This window comes from Diadema setosum, chromosome 4 (assembly GCF_964275005.1).
Source record: "Diadema setosum chromosome 4, eeDiaSeto1, whole genome shotgun sequence".
NCBI lineage: Eukaryota > Metazoa > Echinodermata > Echinoidea > Diadematoida > Diadematidae > Diadema > Diadema setosum.
The window spans coordinates 35,574,918-35,596,010 of NC_092688.1; the positions used below are offsets into that span (position 1 = coordinate 35,574,918).

Sequence of the window (21,093 nt, forward strand, 5' to 3'; positions counted from 1 at the left end):
CTTTGTTTTCTTGGATGTGATACGCTGGATAGGCTTTATCTGTCAGATAAGGGAATGTTTCTGTATTGCACCATTTCATTTATTTAGTTATACATGTACATTTACAATGTATCTGTACTTTTTATAGCGGGCAATCCATCCGTCTTTCACAATCAAAGGCATAATCAATGCATAAAAGTGTAAACAAATACTGTGAGTATATAGGCCCATAGGCCCATAAGCATGCGTCATGCACTGGTTACAGATCGCCAAACACCAAACAAGACACATAATTCTTCGTACAATATGCAACAGACTTTAATGCCTTCTTTACGTAACTTAGTTTCTCAAACTATTGACGCGCATTATCATATTTCGTTACAGTATTTACAAATGGGTGGCTTAATGTTAATGTATCCGAGTATGGACGCAAGCTCTCGTCGAAGCCGATAAAGAAATACCGGGTTTCATTGGCATTACTGTGTTTCAAATATTTTAGTACGCAACACCACAGAAAGAAACTACACCCGAAGTCGTACAACACGTCCAATCTACGACTATATTACGCTACACACGTTTTTACGATTGTAGATATACACGGCAAAAAAAAAAAGACCATCCCCCCCCCCCCAAAAAAAAAAGAAAACCAAACAAACAAACAAACAAACTTGCCACAATTATGTGACAAATTTGCGCTTAACCAATCAGATACAAGGATTTCAGTAGCTTATAACAACTAAGACAACTTGTCACTGATAGGCCTAATAAGTTTTATGAAACGGGGCACTGTTTATTAGTATTACGTTACTTTAGTAGGGAAAGCAAGGACCATAGATAATTACTTCATTTTCAGTTCAGTTCAGTTCAGTTTATTCAAACCAAATCAAACATAACAAAAGTACAAGACATGTATAACTGCAAAAATTCAGAATGATAGGTTTGGGACCCCAGTAAAGCACAGCTTGTGGTCGGGGCCCCTTTACACAATACACTACAGTATATGGCAAGGTGTAACATATTTACATGGAGTATAACATTATAATATGTACAAATAATACAACATAATAAATGCAGAAAAGTACACGTATACCACCTCCCCCATACACAACACACACACACTCACACACACACACACACACGCATAAACACATGCATGCACACTTCACACATGGCTACCTCATCTCATTTTCTACTATACACCTAATTTCAACCTGTCGAAAAGGTGTCTTTTACACAAAATTTTGAATCGAGACAGTGTATAGTGGAATTAATTATATTACGGGGCAACTTATTCCACTCTTTAACACAGACTATTCTGAATGAATTTAAGGTAGTTTGTGTTCTTGCATATGGCTGATGGATGAGGTTACTCTGGCGAGTATTATAACGATGGATGGAAGAATTTTCCACAACACATCAGACAAAAATGTATTTTGAGGAGATCGACATTTAAACACAAATATTAAGCATTGAAGAGAAACCATTTCATCAAACGGCAAAACATGTAGCTGCAAAAACAAGGGAGTACTAGGTGATCTATAGTTTGAATTTGTTATGTACTTGACAACTTTCTTTGAAGAACATACAACTTGTGTACATGAGTCCTAAATGTGTGTCCCCAAGCAATATTGGCATTGCAATACACCCGAGGCATAACAATTGCATTGTATAAAGTAACTAGGGTTTTAGCTAGCCAAAGACATAGTAACATCAAGTTCAAGTGAAATGAAGACTAAACAAAGCGATGTCGCAGAAATGACATAGAACCTACCAGGAAATCGACACATTTTTGTCATTTTGTCGCGTTACTAGTATCGCAAAACGGGAATGGTAAACATAAAGTTCTGTGATGGTGGTAGGATCTGTGCCGTATACAAGCGTTGAGGACAGCAAACACGGTTGCCGTATTTGTGTTTGCTGCCATCATCGACCATCGATGTTAAACTTTGAAAAACTTATCCCAAGCAAGCAGCAAAAGATTCAAATATTGCGTATTGTGCCTCAGATTTGTAGTCCTCTAACTTTCCATCTGCCTAAATAAAGTCACATAAGCTGGGTAATATGGGTGCGTGGCTAATGGATCACGTGCGACTTCTCCGGAAGGAAGGACTGTTCGGAAATTTAGCGATATTGGTAAGTTCTAAGAATATGTGCAATGAATGGCCTACTGTAGTCCCACGTACGAAAGAAGATGTTAGCAAACAACAAGCCTAGCCCGCCCGCGAGGCCGAGAGAGAACGCCGTGCATGCCGCGGCCTAACTATACACAGCCCAGTCGCCGCTGTACATACGTAGCGCGACAGGGCTGTACCAGCGAAGCTCCAAACACAAAGAGGGTCCAACGATCGCATGCGATCGGATTGAATTTTGATACTTTAGATCATTTTTTGTCACTTCAAACTCATCTGACGAACAAAATGATAATGAGAGTGAGACTTTTGTTCATATCTCTATGCTATGAATATTGAAATTTAGATTTAATAACTTACCTAAAATGATGGTTATATGCAGCAAGTGTGAACGGTTCATGAACGGTACATCGTCTTTCACGCCAGGCCATTTCCAATATCCGGGAGGTCACATGATCTGAATGCCCTTTCAAAAGGTCGCGCTGTCGACCATGCTGCTATGCTACACCAACACTCAAGCAGCGCATCGCACGCACGCAAAAGATTTCCGCAGAGATCAAGGCGCCATTTTGAATTTTGCAACGATGAGCCCCGACGGTGTTAGGGAATCCGCAAGAAAGTATCATTTTTTGGTTCCACGGACTTGTCACGAGGGCTCTCAATGGACTTACGAACCTTTTGTAATACAAGCATGCACTTAAGGTGAGTAACGTTTGGTAACGTGTACATTGTTTATAAAGAACGTATAAATTTTCATAAGTTTTGTAGTTGTTGTGGTTCCCCACTTTGAAGGTGCCTGCGCTGGTCAGACGCTGTATTCGCGTAGCGTATTAACAGCGTCTGGTCGGGCTAGCCGCGGCTGTGTGTCGGGCCAGGCGAGCGCTGCACTGGCGGCGCTATTCAGTGTATTTTCGCATCCATGTAAGTTTAGATACCTTGGATTCCACGAAACCAAATTGCACCAATGGCAATATCAGAGGAAATACTTAATGTCTTATTTTCAGTCTTTTAGGTGAATTGTGGTTATCAGAAAGCGTTGATATTGTCGACTTTCATGTCACTCAATTTCAATTCTAACCATTCCACTCTAAAAGTAAATTTTAAACTAAAAACGACTCGGATTCCTTGCGAGCCTTGATTTGCGATCTGACATCGCAGACACGGTCAGTGTTGATACGCTGCCTGCATGAAAGCACAACACATGAAATTAGCCATTTCAATATGTCGTGATTTGTGATTTCATTTTTGTGATTTCATTTCAGGCAAACTTGGTGAAGACTGCCAGTGAACAGAACTCAGACTTACTGACTGTTGCTGAAAGGTATCAGCTTCTTGCATTTTATGCTGACGCCCTTTATGAGGAACAGGAATACAAGCGAGCTGAGGTAAAATTGAGAAATGAACACTGAAATAACAGTACTTGATTGTTGGTCCTTTGAAAACGCTGATATAGACTGAGCAAGGATGATACTTTGTGTGTGTGTGTGTGTGTGTGTGTGTGTGTGTGTGTGTGTGTGTGTGCGTGCGTTTTTTCTTTCGCTTTTTTTTTTACATGTACATTTTTTGAATGATTTAATGAATACAATGTATGATGACAAATTTGAAAGATCTAGTCTTAAGTTGTTTACCTGACTTTGCTTGATGTGTTTTGTTGTGTGGTTTGTTTGTTTGTTTGTTTGTTTTTTGGTCATTTTTTTTTTTTAAGATTTAATGGTTATGATGATAAAGTTGTGGAAAATTCAAATATAGCTCTGCATAAATTGAAATTTATTTTGAATGAAAGAAACTTAGTAAAAGCTCAGGGGGCTTATTGAAACTTTTAGTAGCAGTGGACATAGATTGTAGACATGTTCATTCAATAGTGTAGGAGATCCAAACAAGATATTATACCTCTGAAACAGAGGAATGTTTGTTTCAAAGATTAAAGAATGCTTGGGAGATGGGTTAATTGTAAAAAAAAACCCCATCAGAATTAGACAAAACTAAGATGTTGTGCCTCCCCAGTCATTAGCACAAGAAGCACAGAGTGAAGACAGGGCTGCACACTAACCCATTAATTGTTCTACTGGTCTGATCTGTCGTTGGACCAGTAGGTACCTTTTACTGGTCAATTACTGAAAAAAAAAAGTTAGTGGTCCGACAGTGATTTTTACTGGTCAGGGACCGTTGGACCAGTGCCAGTGTGCAGCATTGGTAAAGAGAAACGAAATGATAGATTACCAGTTGCAATGGCAATAACTCCTCATTTAAACATCTGTAGTCAACAGTTAATAAACAGAACATGTTCCAAAGGGAGTAAGTTTATGAAGTACATTATGAACATACTTTCTAAGCATTTCTTGACGCATATCATTAGGGCATGTACCGCAAGGCTCTGCAGCTGAAGAAGATGCTCAACAAGACAAAGGTCAAGGGGTCAACCCAGACGAGCCAGCCAGACGACAGCTTACCCTCAGAGCTTGATGTTCGATTCCGCATCTACCAGTGCCACAACCAACTCAAGAACCACAGGGAGGCCATTGCAGTGGTGTGTTTGTGAGATCAAAGATGTATCCTGTATGCTTAGTCCTTTCCCCTTAATACCCATGCAGACTCTTATGAAGTGTTTGCCCCCCCCCCCCCCCCCCCCCCACTGGCATAGAGATAGGGATGGCAAATATTCTTGTCTATCTCATGTACCCGGTATTCCAAATGTATCTGGCTTTATGCTGTCGAGAACAATTTGCTGCAGCCAGCTGTAATTGAAATATGAAAGATGTGTTTGAAATGAGTAGTGCATTATTCCTGCTGATAGCAGTAGATGATGCTTGGTGTAGAATGGACAGTTTGGTATCACTTAATTCTTTAATATATTTATGGCTCCACTCAGCTGGGAAGTTGATAATAATTCCAGCAATTTGTTTTCTGCTCTTTTTTTTTAATGTCTTGCCAGAGTTTGTTAGTTTGTTTGTTTTTTCCACTCCTGATTCTAAGCCCCATTATACATACCTTGTGTGTGTGTGTGGTAGGTTGTGAATGATTGAGCAAACAGACATTACTCCTAGAACTTTCCTGTACCTTCCAGAGTAGTTACGGTAGTAAAGCAGTTAGTTGATGCAGGTCATTTAACTTTGACTGGCTTTTATCGTGAGGGATAGTGCTCATCATAAGGTTTTGTCATCAGAAGGCCTGGACGAAAGATATGTTTGCATTTGCAAGTGAGTAGTGCAAGTTTTCACCTGATGTTTAGAAAAAAAAAGAAGAGTCAACTATGTTGCACTTTCCATGAAGTGATATTATGATGGCAGTCATTTCTCACCATCGTATTTCATCGTATCTGGAATTCACAGTTGGAGAGCATCCCTGCCAAGCTGAGAGAACCCAAAGTGAACATGGCTCTGGCCAAACTCTACCAGAAAATTGGCATGGAACGCTCCGCCATCTACGGGTACAAGGAGGTCCTGAGGTATGGGCGTTATCATGTCTGTTTTTTTCGTAAAACACATAATATATATTTTTTTTTTTAATCTGCAGAAGTTTGGATCACATCTTTGCAGAGCTCTGCTGGATAGTTCATTTTTCAGGCAAGAGCCACACGACAGCTAGTCTGGTTATTTTGCTATTCGTTTATCATCCTTGTGACTGCCGTGTTTTGTGTATCGAATTTGGGGTTATGGCACTCACACTTTAGTACAGTAACTAACCATCATGATGCTTCGTAGTTGCTGTGTATCCAGCATTTAATTCTCTCTGCTTTAATAGACCACAATGAGTATTTGACTTTTATCAAAGAATGCAGTCACCATGAGAATCAATAGTACTTAAACACTCATCTTGCAGTATACATCGCAAGCGAATCAATCTGTCCTTCAAAAGGCCAATTTTTCTTTTAGCCAATAACCACATATGTGGGATATTATTTGTTGTAGTCCTCCTTCTCTACCTTTTTCCCACAAAGTATTTCAGTTTTGTTTGATATGATGGTTTCACATGTCTATTCTAATTGAAATCTCTCTGCATAATAGGCAATGTCCCCTGGCGCTGCAAGCTGTGCTGGGTCTCTTATCTCTCGGTGTAAGAGGGACTGAAGTAGCTTTCCTCACTGTCAATAGTATGCCCAGCTCTGCAAATGTGGAATGGTAAGCTCTTACCAGTGCCCAATAGTACAGTGTCAGTATGATGCATGAATTGATCAGAAAATGCTTGCAGGCAATCTTTGGGGGGGGGGGGGGGGGGAGGGTTCTCTCTCTCTCTCTTTCATGTGGCCTTGCACTTAACAGCCACGCAGAGCAACACATATGGAATCTTTTGCTTTTATTGAGAAAGACTGTGAGAGAAAAATCAATACAGAAGTGGAATCCACAAGACTTGATCCCCTCATGTGTGAGCTGCACCGCTGAGATTTAAAGGCATTATTTGCCATTTGCACAAGGAACAAAAACCCAGCTTTAGTGCTTCAAAATAGTTCTAAATTATGAGTTAGGGGTAGAAACAACCAATGTAAAGATGTTAATCAGTATAATCAATATTAAGTATCGTGAAATATACAAAATATGATCAATCAAAATTGTTTGTAGAATAAATTATCTACAGTTATGGTTTAATGAGGAAAATAATGATATCTCCTGATATTTTAGGTTTTAGTGCAAAATTTTCATATGGTAGGATACAACTGACCTGCAAATATGTATCAAAAGTGATAACTTGAACATTTGTACATCTCTGCTCCCAATGATAAACAATACCTTTGATTTGTCTGTAAATGTGATGATAGAAGCCCATCATAGTTACACAAAAAGATTTTGCCACAGCATACATACAGATGCGCGCACACACACACAAACACACATGCACATCATTCAGTCGGTTACATACATATGTAGCCAGAGATCTCATCAGAAATGTCAGAACTTGTGCCACAAGGGAAACTACTGCAGAACCACATGCAATTAGATGTCTGTCTGTATTGATGTGCAATATGGTCGACCCCTATGTATATGTGTGTGAGAGAGTGAACAAGAAGTACTGTAAATGCACAAATTCTTATGGTACATTAATTTTCGAGCATTTCGCGCTACACTTGGCTAGCACAATTTCTAAAACCAGCGAAAGTGTATTCACAAATTTCTCTGCACATTTTGATTAGGTTGACAATCCTGCAGCGCAAATTCAAGAACCCGCGAATATGTGTTTGAGTCACTCAGCACGAAAAATTAATAATGCGAAAATATGGACGTTTACAGTATCAGGTGCTTCATTTTTTAAAAGTCTTATTTGTCCTTTGTTCTCCCCTGCAGGCTTACTTTCTGGCTGAAGGGTCATGCCTACAACACCAGCAAGGAATACAGCAAAGCAGTCAGCACCTTCAAAGTGCTAGAGACAGGGGTAAATGTAAAGTATACATCTATGTTATTACTCCCTTTTTTTTAATAGTGAAGGAGCATGGAAGTGCATGACATGGACACAATTTGTAATGAGGCAGGTTGTGATTTGGTTGTAATGACTATATTTCTTGCATAGGTGCCAAAGTCCGCTTTTCTGTCCACAGCCGATTGTCGACCCCTCGTGACCTCAGAACTTAGATGGCATCTGCAATCTTATACTGTAAAAGTCGATATTTTTGCGCAACTAATTTTTAGCGCTCGGCGGGGTTAGAAGAGATTCGCGTGTTTTTAATTCCGTGGAATCGAGTCATCAACTGCTGGAAAGTATGGCAAACAAAAATATTTGTGTGCTTTTATTTTCGCACTAGTTTCGGGTTGCGTGACATGTGCGAAAATTTCAACACTGTGAAAATTTCCACTTTTACAATAGATGAAATATGGATTTTCAAAAGCACTGTTATGAATCTTAGGTAATCTGATTTCCCAAATGATACATCAAATCTGTTGTTGTTGTTTTAAAGAACGAAAGAAGAGAGAGAGAAAAATGGGGCCCTATACAAATAATATGCCCCAGACAGCACTTAACATAAAACAAACATCAAATCTGATGTGTCAAGATATCATTTTGTTTTTATATTCTACATGATATTCTACATGATGGTATCATGTACTTCTTCTAGACTTCTTGCCTTTGTTTTTCTGCCACTAAGACTACCAAGCTCAAATTAAAAAACACCCCCAAAATAACAGGAGAGATAAATTGACTAGGTTTCTTGAAAAATACAGTGGTAGTATGTTCTAATAAAAATTGCAAAAATGGGGGTATGACTTAAATATCAATCTCATAGGACTTCTCTGAGTGTGTGCCTGATGTCAAATTTTATAAGTGTTTGCCCTGCATGCTTTCTTATGGCACTTTACATATTGTTCACCCATTTTTTGGATTTGATGAAGTCCATCTTACATCATTAATTAAAGGGATGGGTGATACTGTACATATAGTTTTAGTTGAGATGGGGCTTTTTAACTACTTGTGAAATGATTAGAAACCAATTATGTAATGTGGAAGAGCATACAATTCTAAGGAGAATTCAAAGTTTAATTGTTGAAAATTGGTTTTGAAATGGCTGAGATATACAAATCAAAGAAGTTCTGATAAAAGTTAGGTCCCAACTTTTATTATTACTACCACTTTATTTTTTGGATATCTCAGCCATTTCAAAAACCTATTTCATCAAATAAACTTTGAATAACCTCTTTGAATTGTATGCTCTTTCATATTTCGTTTCTCATTATCTCTCAAATGATTAAAACCATGAAGCCCCATCTAAACAAAAACTATGCCATCCCTTTAACCAGGGCTCCACACTAACTTTTATTTTTGGTGGCCCAAAGGCAAACATCCGACCTTTTTTGGTGGCCCGATCAGGCCACCAAATTCTTCATTTCTGAAATTTTGGTGGCCCGACGTGCGTTTTTGGTGGCCCCGGGCCACCGATCCAGCGTTAGTGTCAAGCCCTGCTTTAACTTATGTCATAAGTTGTTAACCAAGTCAATAGTGGTGATTTACTTCTATTTTATTTTGCAAGTTACATTATAGGATCCATTAAAATTGAAATAAAAGGAATTAAGAGAAGTCTAGATTATTTCTCATACCATGCTCCCCTGTACTACCACTCACTGTCTGCATGTGCGACATGGTTTTAATCCACAGAGCGTGCTGAGAGAGAACACCGATGTACTGTGCTGTCTTGCCGAGAACCACTTCATGTCTGGGGATCTGTCCACAGCGTCCACCATCTACAGAAGGGTGAGAGCCAACCTTTGACCTTTGCACTCACAGGAGGTCATTTGAGCCCTCCACTGTATCACAATGTTTAAAGCTGTGGTAAAGTATTGATGGGGGGGGGGGGGTGGGGAATCAATGTTAGCTTTCTTTTTACTAGCTGATTTTTTCACTGAGATTTGACATCTCTCTACTTCTTTGGATTAGAAAAAACTTCAAAATTTAAAACTAGTAGCCCATGTATTAATGTTGCAGATAATGTTTCCATATTTTGTTTCTATGTTTGTTATTTGATCATTTGTGTGCTTTTAAGTGAGGGGGTTGATTGGGAATTACTCTTTTCAAAGGATGTATTAACTTTATCTTTAAATTTTGATTTCTGCAGGGTAGCCTCGAAATGAAAGAGAATGAAAATTCATATTTTCAGTGTTTTTCCTATGACTGTTAATGTGTGCAATGCTGGAAGTAGAGTTAAGGAATGCACAACTTGTAATATGTATCTCAATATATCCAGCATGCTTCACTGGCAGCATGAAAAAAACAACAACAAAAAACAAACAAACATAGATGTCATCTCAATTCCTTATTTTTTTCTATTTTCAGTCTTCCATCGAAAGTAAACAGGCCAAATAACTTTTGAATCATTGATTGTTGTATTTGTTTGTGCAACACATTTGTAAATACTCTTAGCTTTCAACAAATGGGTACCAAAGCCACAAGAAATGAAGGATCATATTATTCATGTCATCGTTGTTCTTGTCTGCATATACCAGGTTCACTCGTTAGATCCCCAGTACCTCCGAGGAATGGACATCTACTCATATATTCTCTACAAAGAGAAGAAGTCCAAAGAACTCCAAAGGTGAGTTATATCTGCTTCATTATCAATATCAGTTCTGTCTTTTGATAGAGTAGACACATTGTTCTTTTTCTGTACCACTGTCAGCCACATTTAATTGTACAGTGTCTACTATTTAGTTGGTGGATTGGTTTTTGACTTTCTACCACTATATTAAATCAAGATTTGATTCCTTTACCTATGTCATAGTGTTATTGCATATGTTGCTGATATTAGATAAATATGGATTTTTTTTTTTAAACAGATGCATCCCTTGTTAGAAAGCATCGCAAATGCATCATTCAAAAGTTGCTCATTTGTACTTTTCAAGTGACAGCCTGGACACACAAAATGTCATCACATTTATTAAATTCTAGTGAGAAACATTTTCTTGAAAATGTTTAAAACCATTCCATCTTCAGGCTATGCCGAGGGATGCTCTTGACAATTAAATATGATACATACCACCTAGATAATGTAACAAGTTTGGTTTGAAATTTGGTACCAGGTATACATCCTTTCAATTTGTTAATTACCTCTAAATTTTAATCTTACAAGCAATGTGTACTCAAGATCATTTATAATTTTCTTACATTATGTTTTGTGAAAGAAAATGAAAATAGATACATTGAATGTTCGATTAGCAGGAATGACATTCACCACCATTAGCTAGTATGGGATATGAATGGGTATAAACTGGTGTGTGACATATCAGTTTAGTATATTGTCCCTCATGCTGCCAGCAATTACGAAATGGTTTCTACCCCATCCCACCACATCCAACAGTCTCTCGTCGGAGCTGATGGAAGTGACGGACAAGCGAGGAGAGCCGTGGGTTGCCATGGGTTACTACTGTCTCTGTCCTCCGACTATCCAATCAAGATTTGCCAGGGCAGTGTACTTTGCACAGAAGGTACAAGTTTTTACATAGTCCGTCTGTCTGTCAGTCAACCGTGAAGGCTGAAGCAAACTCTGTTGATTCATGTTCTAAGGTTTTCAAGATTTTCTTGTCCCTATGTAGGTGGTTCTGTTACCTACTTTAGCAAGGTTAATATGGATTTGTATTTTACGTTACTTCTTGGACCTTTTCCAACATCATAGGGTCTTGAATATGAAGTGATATCAATAGCTGCACCATACAGTTGTTGTACTAGTGTTCAGGAAGGCTCAGTTTTCTTAACATGAATCACATTTAATCTCACGCGAGCCAAGCTTTTCTTTTAGAGACAAATTGTGGCAAGCTTTTGTTTCGTTTCTATCAGAGTGAAGAGTATATCACTTTAAAAGACTATCACCTTCACACCATCAGCTGGAGCATACATTGGAAATAGTCTCTCATGGCTTCGTGCACAGACTGAAGGTTGGAGTTGATTGTTTGTTTGTTTGTTTGTTTGTGTTTTTTGAGGGGTAAGATTGCCATGTTTGATTGTTTTCTTTCGTGAGTGTGTATTATTATTATTTTTTTTTTGTAGGTGTGATTACTGCATTCTCCAGTGTACAGCCAGTCTGAAGGTTGTTTGTTTGTTTGTTTGATTGTTTTATAGTTTTTGGATTGCTTTGTTCATTGTTTTTTCATTCTCCACCATTCATCTCTCTGTGTGTTCGTCTGTGTGTCTGTGTGTCTGTGTTTTTACAGGCATATCCTCTGAAAGGGGGCAAGGTCCAAGCACTGCTCTTGAAGGGTAAAGGTTTGCTGGAGATGAACAAGGTACCGGAGGCCACCCTTCACTTCAGGGAGGCTGTCAGGTGTGCACCGAGTCGGTTTGAGGCGCATGAGGGTGAGCATTCACAGGAAACATTCCCCCTCCCAGCTGTCGCTGGTGAACATGCCATTCCTGATAATGCCAAGAAAATTGTCTTCTTTATGCGTAAGGGAAACATGCATAATTTTCAATATGATAACCCACAGCTGTGTCAGCTGAAGACCTTTGTGTTGTATCAGTAGTAGTACATTGTGTAGCAACATACAGTCATGGTCATATGGTGACCATATTATGAAAAGTAAAGTTGTAAATGTGTTTGGATACTGACAATCAAACTAACCAACTAGTTTGTATGAACATTCAGTTTATCTGTTGGCACTGTGTAGAGAGAGAAACATTGTGTGTGTGTGTGTGTGGGGGGGGGGGGGGAGGGGGAGGGGAACTCTGCACTCTTTTTCCAGTGAGAAGCTTTCCGTTAATTCCTACCATCCATAAAGGGGTGGAAGTATTCATTCCCAGTCATAGCCAAAGCATCTGTTGCAACCTCTCTTGTGGCCATGTGCATAAATTGGTAGATAGTATGCTGCAAACTGCATGCTACAGACATGGAACTTTACAGGCATTGCACAGCCAGTGTTACCTCTATGCTTCATGTGCGATCAGAGGTGTGACATGCACCACATTTCTTGTGTGCGTGCTGTGTGAGCAAGAATCTTGAGCACATCTGATGTGCTCCTGGTCATGAATCCTTGAAGCATGTTTACAACATCAAGCATTTCCACTCACTCTTTTAATCTCATCGTAATGGACAAAGCAAGTAAGGCTAACAGTGACATCTGTACTAGTAAAATCCTCTTGTACTTATGAAATCTCATTATGTGTTTTCGGAACTAGCTCACTATATCATGGGACACGCCGAGAGACACATGTTAAAAAATGTGTACACAGGAAAATCTTCTCCCAATCATGAAATCTTGTCGTATTAGTGTTTACTCTATCAGGTTTCCCTTATTTACATTCAGAGTTTTCTATGTGTCTGCTGTGTTTACAAAATTATCATTCCTTTTTACCTCACCATAATTTGAGAACAAAACTGAGCTGCTTTGTACTAAGCCTTACCATATTGTTTCAGGCCTGGTGGAATGCTACGTGAAAGCCAACAGGATAAGAGATGCCATCACAACCTTCACTAACTCGGTCAAGGTCCTTGGGAACAATCCCAGAACTATCACCTTCCTGGCCTCACTACTCGCCAGGGACAGACTGTCCATGGAAAAGGTAGTGAAAACAAGCAGCAACACCTTATACTTCTGACAATATGAAATAGAAGAACAGTTTCCCTTGAAATTTTTCTTGTCAAGTTGATCACTTGTAGTAATGTTCTAAGAATGTATTTTCATTTCAAAGAATTACAGAAATACCTGACATTTAATTTGATTGATTTTGATATTCAATTCTCACTTTGGTAATCGACCATAGAATTTGTGCAGCTTTCAGTCTTTACTGCATGTCACATGTACTGTACAGTATGTTCCCAAAAAAATTACAATCAGATTTTCGCATTGATAACACCCAATCTGATTTAACAGTCCAAATGCTACTTCAGGGTCTTAAAATAAACTAAACATCTTTAATAGCTCTATTTTGCAGAAAACCCCTTTCAATTTGGTTAAGCGGTCACAGAGAAATATGGACTATTGTAAAGCATGTCTTAAGTCTGATTCTTCCAAGTTTAGCACTTGGAACTGCATATTAATGTGTGAATACAATAGACAGAACTTGGAGGGAAGAGATTCCTGACATGCTCTGCAAAATTCTTTATTTCTCTTCGACCACTGAAGCAAACTGAATGGCGTTTTCTGTAAGATGTGGGCAATGAGTTGTAGTTTCATACCCTCGAATTGTATTTGGATTGATTCACTATTTTTTAAGTTATCATTGTGGAGGGTCCCGTTGTAATTTTTTGGGGGGACACACGGTATTTTTTCCCCCACACTTTTGCACATGTGTGTGAATGTTTCATGATTTTAAAGGGTTCTTTGGCAGGGTACTATTTTGTACTTGGTAGGCGTTGTAATTATACTTGCATTCATTCCATTCACATTGCTAAATATCCTCAATATTGTTTAGAACAAACTAAAGAATATATTTGGCCAACACTTTTTCATTGTTCATTTGCACTTAATTCCTTTATCTTGATTTCTTGCTTATTGTTCACTATTTGTTTTATGCCAGGCAAGAACCATGCTGGAGAAGGTATTGCAACAAGATCCCAACTACTTGCCAGCCATTTACCTCACTGTGGAGATCCTGAATGAAGAACAGAAGTATCCAGGAGCCATTCAGCTGTAAGATATCCCAATCTCCATCTATGTATATAGGTGTGAATTGTACTTCAAATCGTCAGAGATTTGAATTGGAATTCAAATCTATATTAATACAATTGTTACTCAATAGTTGAACTGTGTATCACTGAAGGAAGTAAACATTATTTGCAATTCTCCATACTGATGCTTATCCCATTTTGCACCCCCGATATACATATAGCAAAGTGCACATAATATGCCAATCGTGCTGCTCTTATGAAGAATATCTCATTCAACAAGATTGTTAAAGTATGTTTGGGGAAATAAAATATCCAGATCATTTCAAGCAATCAAAAGTTTTATTAAAAAGAAATATGTAGATATGCTAGAACCCCCCCCCCCCCAAAAAAAAAAAAAAACAAAAAAAAAAAGAGATAAAATATTGTAATGAGAGGTAAATAGATGAAAACAGTATTAGAAGAAAAAAGAAAGAATGTCAAGGACCTAATCATTCACTCATTCTCTCACTCAAATTTTTGAACATTTTCTTTGGACATAAATATCTGATTACAAGTAATTAATTTAAGAGATTTTGTCATTAAAAGGAATGCACACACTTAATAAAAGGAAGACAAAACAGTATTGAAACAGTCTGGCATGCAAACACTGCAAGAAAACTCAAGTGTAAATTATATCAATTACACTTGCATTACCCCTTACTATCACTCGGTATTTTTACCATTATATTTTTGCACAGCCTTAGGAAGCAGCTGGAACAGCAGAGCACCAGTCAGCTGCATCAGATGCTGGGAGACTGTCTCTCACTCAACAATGAGCCCCAGGAGGCCCTGGACCAGTACAGCATCTCACTCAGGTCAGTTGGTCACTCAGGTGTAGCGGTCACTCAACTCTCCATCCACTCATCTCTGTGAAGACAGTTTACCAGTTTTTGCTCTTGATGCTAGTATGGGCATACTTTCAATATGTGACCCTGCATCACAAAACCCACAGAAAGTCGCCAGACATGGATTTTAATTAGAGGCAGATTCTTAAAGAGCAGACTCTAAGCTGTAAAAGCTTGTCTAAATGATAGAAAGAAAGTGCCATTAAAGTTTAAGGGTCTATTCAAGCTCTTAATCTCACCAAAGCCGAGTTCTGCACAATGAATGACACAAAAAACAGGATGTTAAACTCTTTAGCAACCACAGTAGAGGGATTATCAGATTTAAGCTGAAATTTTGTGCACTCTATCAGCACATTCTATTCATGAGTAAAGCTAACTTCTAAAGCAGTAGCCTCGTCTTTTCAAAAGTTACTAGACAAGTAGAGTTGAAGCTGAAGTGTTGGTAAAGGGTTTTTAGAAAAAGAAGGGGTCCTCTAAACCATATGCAATCACATTTTCTACACAAAAAAGTGTTCTTTAAAAAGATGCAGAAAACCCCACAGTTTTCCATTTGTTTCACAATCCCAAACTTTGGAAATCTGTGGAAGAATTGCTCTTTCAGAAAATATACAAAACTATAAGACTGACAAAATTAACCTATTCCACCTATTTTTGCAACATTTTGTTGTTTTTTTGATGCATGGTCACATATGTTCCTTTCTTTCTTTCTTTCTGTTTTTTTTTTTTTTTTTTTTTTAGGGGGGATTTAGAAGGGGTAAAGTTTTGGATCTACCTGTAGGTATAGTTTACACCTGTTGGGCTCCTCAGGTAGTATGGATATCAAGTACATGATGTGGATGACCAAAGCTGAATTCCCAAAATTTGCAGAAAGCTGGTTTTAAGTGGTCGGTGAACATGCTAGGGATGACAGAAGAAGAGGACTACTGTAAAACCAGAAACATTTGTGGCATGTAACTCTGGTGAACTGGAGGCGACGGCCTTTTTCGTGGCATAAAACCCTTTTTCGTGGCGTAAAACTTTCGTGAAATGCCACTGGCATTGTACTTTCGCAGATCTTAGCTCCTTGCAAAATTTGGGAAAGTTTCATGCTCACGAAAAATTTCTGGTTTTACTGTATTTCTCAGATTGGTTTGCACCCTAACCCTAGCAAAGCATGACATGTATTTTTCCTTGTCTCTGTTTTTGTAAATTTCATCAGCCAAGTAGTATCTGCGAAAGCAAAAACTGTTAAAAATATTGCCCCCTACCCCCCCCCCCCCCACACACACACACCATAAAGAAAATGTCAAAAGAAAATCGTGTCTATGGCGGGAAATGGCCAATTGTTCTCCAGAAAAATAAAAACTTACTTCTTGCTTTGTCCCTGTGGATTTTGACTGCATACTCCACCATCCGTGAAATCGTCTTACAAATCCTGATTGCCAAATATTATATTTTTGAAATAAATATGGCATATACAGTGAGTATATACACCTCATCACCGACATCAACAGAGCTCCTCTTTGAGATGAGTAAAGGCCCAATACCCCGGAAAAGGTGTTGATGTCTGTATTTTTCTCCTCTGGTGCTTGGTTTTCCAGCATGGACCCAGAGAACGACAAGGCTCTACAAGGCATGCAGAAGGTGGAGAAGGCCAGCGACAGTCTCGAGGCCACGGTGGAGGACGACATGGACGCCATTGAGGAGAGCGGGGAGGACGTCGGCGAATACGAAAACAGCGACCCAGAGGGGTCGTGGGTCGACAACGAAGTGAGTCTTTAACTGTCAAACCGTCCATGGTTCTGGCTATTCAATACAATCGAAAATAAATAAATACACAATGTCTCCTTTGGAGTACAAGTGTATATATGAGAATATTGACCTGTGGAGCTCCTGGATTATTATATCAAAAAAAAGGTTAGGGAATCCTTGCAATCTGATTGGTCAATTGCCATGTAATCGTTACTGACTACATGCATATTTAATTTTCAGTCATGCCCTGTTCCATAACCATGCATCCGGTAACCTATGCTCAGCACACAGTTTCACCATATTTTCATGAATTTTATACCCATATTTTATAAAACAGATGACTTTTTTTTTCTGAATTATCTGAACCCACAAGGACTATATCTTGTGTAGCCAAGAGGGTTCAAGCAATTCAGAGGTTCTTTATACAGAATTCCTACCGTCCCACATAGGCCTGTGAGTCATTTGTATACTGGACAGGTGTAGAGGAGTCATTTGTCAAATCAAGAGGAAAACAATTCGATAGTTTGTTTGTGTGTTTGTTTGTTTATTTGTTTGTTTGTCTGTTTGATTTTTTTTTTTTATATGATTGCAAGTGTGAGTTGACCAAGAGTGACAGCAAAATGAGTTAGAGGCTGTCAAATCCAACATTTTGCTACAATGGTTAAAATAGTGACAAAGAAAATTGATAACAACCATCTCTGCTGTGCATTTCCTTGACGGTTTTATGCCTGCCTCTTGTGATCTCGACATCACCATTATCACACCTTGGGAGCTGCCATAAACAGTGGTCCCTTGCTTTGCAGATTCCAGGGGTACATGTTCCATTCACACACGTGTGTACACACCACTAATCTCTATAGGAAGTACCTAGATATCTTATTTGCCCGTACACACTGCACAATTGAAGTCGACGTGCCACCATTTTACCATGCACGCTCTGTAGAATAGACTTGCATGCATTTTCCAGCACAGACTGTCACCAAGATCATGTGATGTTGTGAGCTTCGTACAGTGTATGGGTGATGTGCCAAGTAAGATGGCGGCATGTTGGCTTCAAAGTGATTGGCCAATGAGATATCCAGGTACTTCCCATAAAGATCAGTGGTACACATACACATGCACACACACACTCAGTCATTCTTTTTGCAGTGCACACTGTGCACATCTATTCTCACTATTACATCATTTGTGCTATCTGCATGTGTGCAGGAATGATTTACATAAATGTACACATAGTTTTGACCCCCCCCCATCATAATGATAATAGTGTAATCATTCTAGTAAAACTGTAATGAGTTTTAAGAGGGTGATGAAATGTAATCATGAAGTGAAATGTCCTGAGTTTAGCCACAAAGTTTGCTGATTTGCTTTCCGCCTCTAATCGTTTTCTTCTTTCCTCCTTCCGTTCATGCTCACAGTGGCTCAGTTGATGACGAGAAGATCATGAAGTTTGGGGTCGTCACGGACAACACAAAGGAATGGACACAGGGAAAAGAGACAGTGTGGTATGGTGGAGCTGAAAGACAAATATCAAATGATCTGCCTTTGTGCATTTTACACAGAGCTGCCCTGTCTCCATGTTTGCAGAGACTCCAACCCCAAGCACCTTCTGATCTGGAGATTCTCCCGCCCAAAACCCCTAGCAAACGGGAGACTCCAAGTTGATGTGTGCGAAGTTCCTAGGGTTCTAGATGTTCTCTGGTGCTATCTAAGGCTTATTTTTTAAACATACGATAGCAATAAGTAAGAAATGCTTTCCACCAGGAGACACAGAGCCAGGGCGGGAGAAATCAAATCTCAAGCGGGAGAACGGGAGATTTTGCAAAAATGGGCTTTCGGCGGGAGATCTCCCGTCGAAAACGGGAGAGTTGGAGTCTCTGTGTTTGTGGAAGAGTGTTTGTGTAATGAAAGCCAACATGGAAGCCCTTCTGATTATGGAAGTATTTTTTGGCCAATTGGGATGCATATAGTACACAAGTATCTCCCTTATTGCTGTTTGGAAACTTCCCAATTTTGCAGGGCTGAAGAACTGATATCAAAATGATCTACCCACATTCAGGTTACACAGAGCTGCCAAGTCTCCATGATTGTGGAGGAGTGTCTGTGTAATGGAAGCCAACATGGAAGCCTTCCTGATCATGGAAATATTTTCTTTTTGGCCTACCGAGATGCATGTAACACACAAGTATCTCCCTAATTGCTCTTTGGAAATTCCCCAATTTTGCAAAGCTGAAGAATAAATATCAAACGGTCTACCTACATTCATATTACACACAGCTGCCAAATCTCCCATATTGCGGAGGAGTGTCTGCATAAGATAACATGGAAGCCTTCCTGATTATGGAAATACATATTTATTTTGCCTATTGTGATGTAGATTGTATGTAGCACACTAGTATCTCTTTGTAAACTCCCCAATTTTGCAGAGCTGAAGGGCAAATATCAAATGATCTGCCCACATTCATGTTACACAGAGCTGCCAAATGTCCCTGACTGTGTAGGAGTGTCTGTGTAAGATAATAAGGAAGCATTCTTGAATAAGGAATTATTTGTTGGCCTATTAAGATGTACGTTACACACTAGTACCTGCCCGATTGCTCTTTGGAAGCTTCTTCAATTTTGATATACATGTTGGCTGCCCTGCAGGTAAACAATTACCAGTACATGTATGTATTACTTAATTAAAAAAAAAGTGCACCTGCCCAGTAGAATTACTGCCGAATGTACAGTTGCATCTTGATCAAGACTTGCAATGACATTGAGACATTGTTACTACATGCAACTCCCATTGTAATGAAGTCCTGAGGACCCACAGTTTCCTTTCGCTATGAAGATTAGGTAAAGCCAAATATTAAAGTGTAAGTTTCCTTTTGCTATGAAGATATGATAAAGCCAAACATTTAAGTGTATAACAAAACATACATGTAGATGACAATCTCCAGACCTAGATTTTCACTTCATTGCACAAATATTAAAGAATTTCGTTATAACTGGAGTGCACTGTACCATAATGATGAATTGATAGGTTATCTTTGAATAATATCCTTTTTCAAAAGTTTATGGAAAGATTCATGCTGCATACACAGATATGCTTGCAAAGAAATGTGTGGCATTTTCATGTCATCATGCTATACTAGCCAAGTTCATGACTAACCAACAGTACCAATGTAGTTTATCTCCATAATATAGCTCTAGAAAATAGGAAGATGTCTCATTTCTTAATCATTTGCAACTCTGGCTGCCATGTTTGGTTAAGTGTTTTCAATGACTGTATGTTCCAAAGTCAATAAATCACAGTGAATGACCGGGTTGAGTTACTAGTATGGTGTCCTCCCATTTCAGTGTTTGAGGTAACTGTCGCAACATCAGATCAAACAGAATTTGAATATCATTTATTGTGCTCAGTATTAGATTGTAGAGGAATGTCTCACAGTGAAATTTAATTTTCATGTTCATTTGGCAGGGTTGAGAATTGAATGTTTGTATACAAAGTTCATCAATTCCAACTACCGTAGACATCTGACCCAGTGACATGTACATGTACGCTAGTCTTTATGCATGAATCCTCAAAATTTCCACAAGAGAAAACCACGACATTTCACATATGAATGAAAACAAGCACACCAGTGCTCATTTTTTTTTTTTTTTTTTCAGAATGGAGTTGAGCGATGTATTTGGTCTTTTTTTTTTTCCTTTGGTGATTAGAGCAAATGCAAGTCTCATTACATTTGTAAAACATTGGTGATGAATCAAATTACATACCTGTATACTTTGATCATGGGGCAAAGTACAAGTATTTCAAATCCTTTGTTATCTATCACTATTGCCCTTGTCTGTAGAAATTGCCAGTGTGATAGTAACAGCGTAAATACTTGCATGCATTTGTGTAGACTTCAGGCCTGTGTATATTTGTATCATTTGTGTAGAAAGCATTCTTAAATACAAATAATAAAAGTTTATCATTTCATTTGATTTAACGGCTCATTGTGCTACCTATGTCGTATGTGTGTGTGTGTGTGTGTATATATATATATATATATATATATTAATAGTTGAGACAGTATAGATAACAGAAGATGTCGCATGAAACCGGCAGAGTTGTGAAGCTTTCGACCGTGGTCTTCCTCAGCTCTGTTTGTGAAACGAAACGAAACGAAATATACATTTTTGAGCATAACAAATCTGAACTCATAAACACAATATATTAAATATAAGTTGAGCATGAGTTAATAGTTACATGACATACTTGGCAATATTTTATGGCACTTTGCAACACATTCAACAATGTATAACTGTAAATGAGTGTATAGTGAGTATATGTAGCATACAAACATATCATACAATAAAAATTATC

The 21,093-nt window shown here is 38.6% G+C and overlaps 1 protein-coding gene across 1 annotated transcript; it reads left to right on the forward strand.

Annotated features, from left to right (window-relative positions):
• Nucleotides 1-1,939: 1,939 nt before the first annotated feature.
• LOC140227189 (anaphase-promoting complex subunit 7-like) lies at nt 1,940-20,711 on the forward strand. Its single transcript, XM_072307618.1, has 15 exons — nt 1,940-2,112; nt 3,371-3,493; nt 4,465-4,635; nt 5,438-5,553; nt 6,113-6,226; nt 7,385-7,472; nt 9,186-9,281; nt 10,031-10,119; nt 10,882-11,008; nt 11,732-11,873; nt 12,931-13,076; nt 14,034-14,146; nt 14,862-14,978; nt 16,589-16,757; nt 18,158-20,711. The coding sequence occupies exons 1-15, from the start codon at nt 2,041-2,043 to the stop codon at nt 18,167-18,169; spliced, it is 1,695 nt and encodes a 564-aa protein (XP_072163719.1). The 5' UTR covers nt 1,940-2,040; the 3' UTR covers nt 18,170-20,711.
• Nucleotides 20,712-21,093: the final 382 nt, after the last annotated feature.

What these genes read in the sequence shown, in the direction of transcription:
- LOC140227189 (XM_072307618.1), top strand. Translation starts at nt 2,041, where the DNA reads ATGGGTGCGTGGCTAATGGATCACGTGCGACTTCTCCGGAAGGAAGGA. An exon ending in CGTCCACCATCTACAGAAGG is followed by an intron (nt 9,282 to 10,030) that starts GTGAGAGCCAAC and finishes TGCATATACCAG; the next exon opens with GTTCACTCGTTAGATCCCCA. An exon ending in ACAGACTGTCCATGGAAAAG is followed by an intron (nt 13,077 to 14,033) that starts GTAGTGAAAACA and finishes GTTTTATGCCAG; the next exon opens with GCAAGAACCATGCTGGAGAA.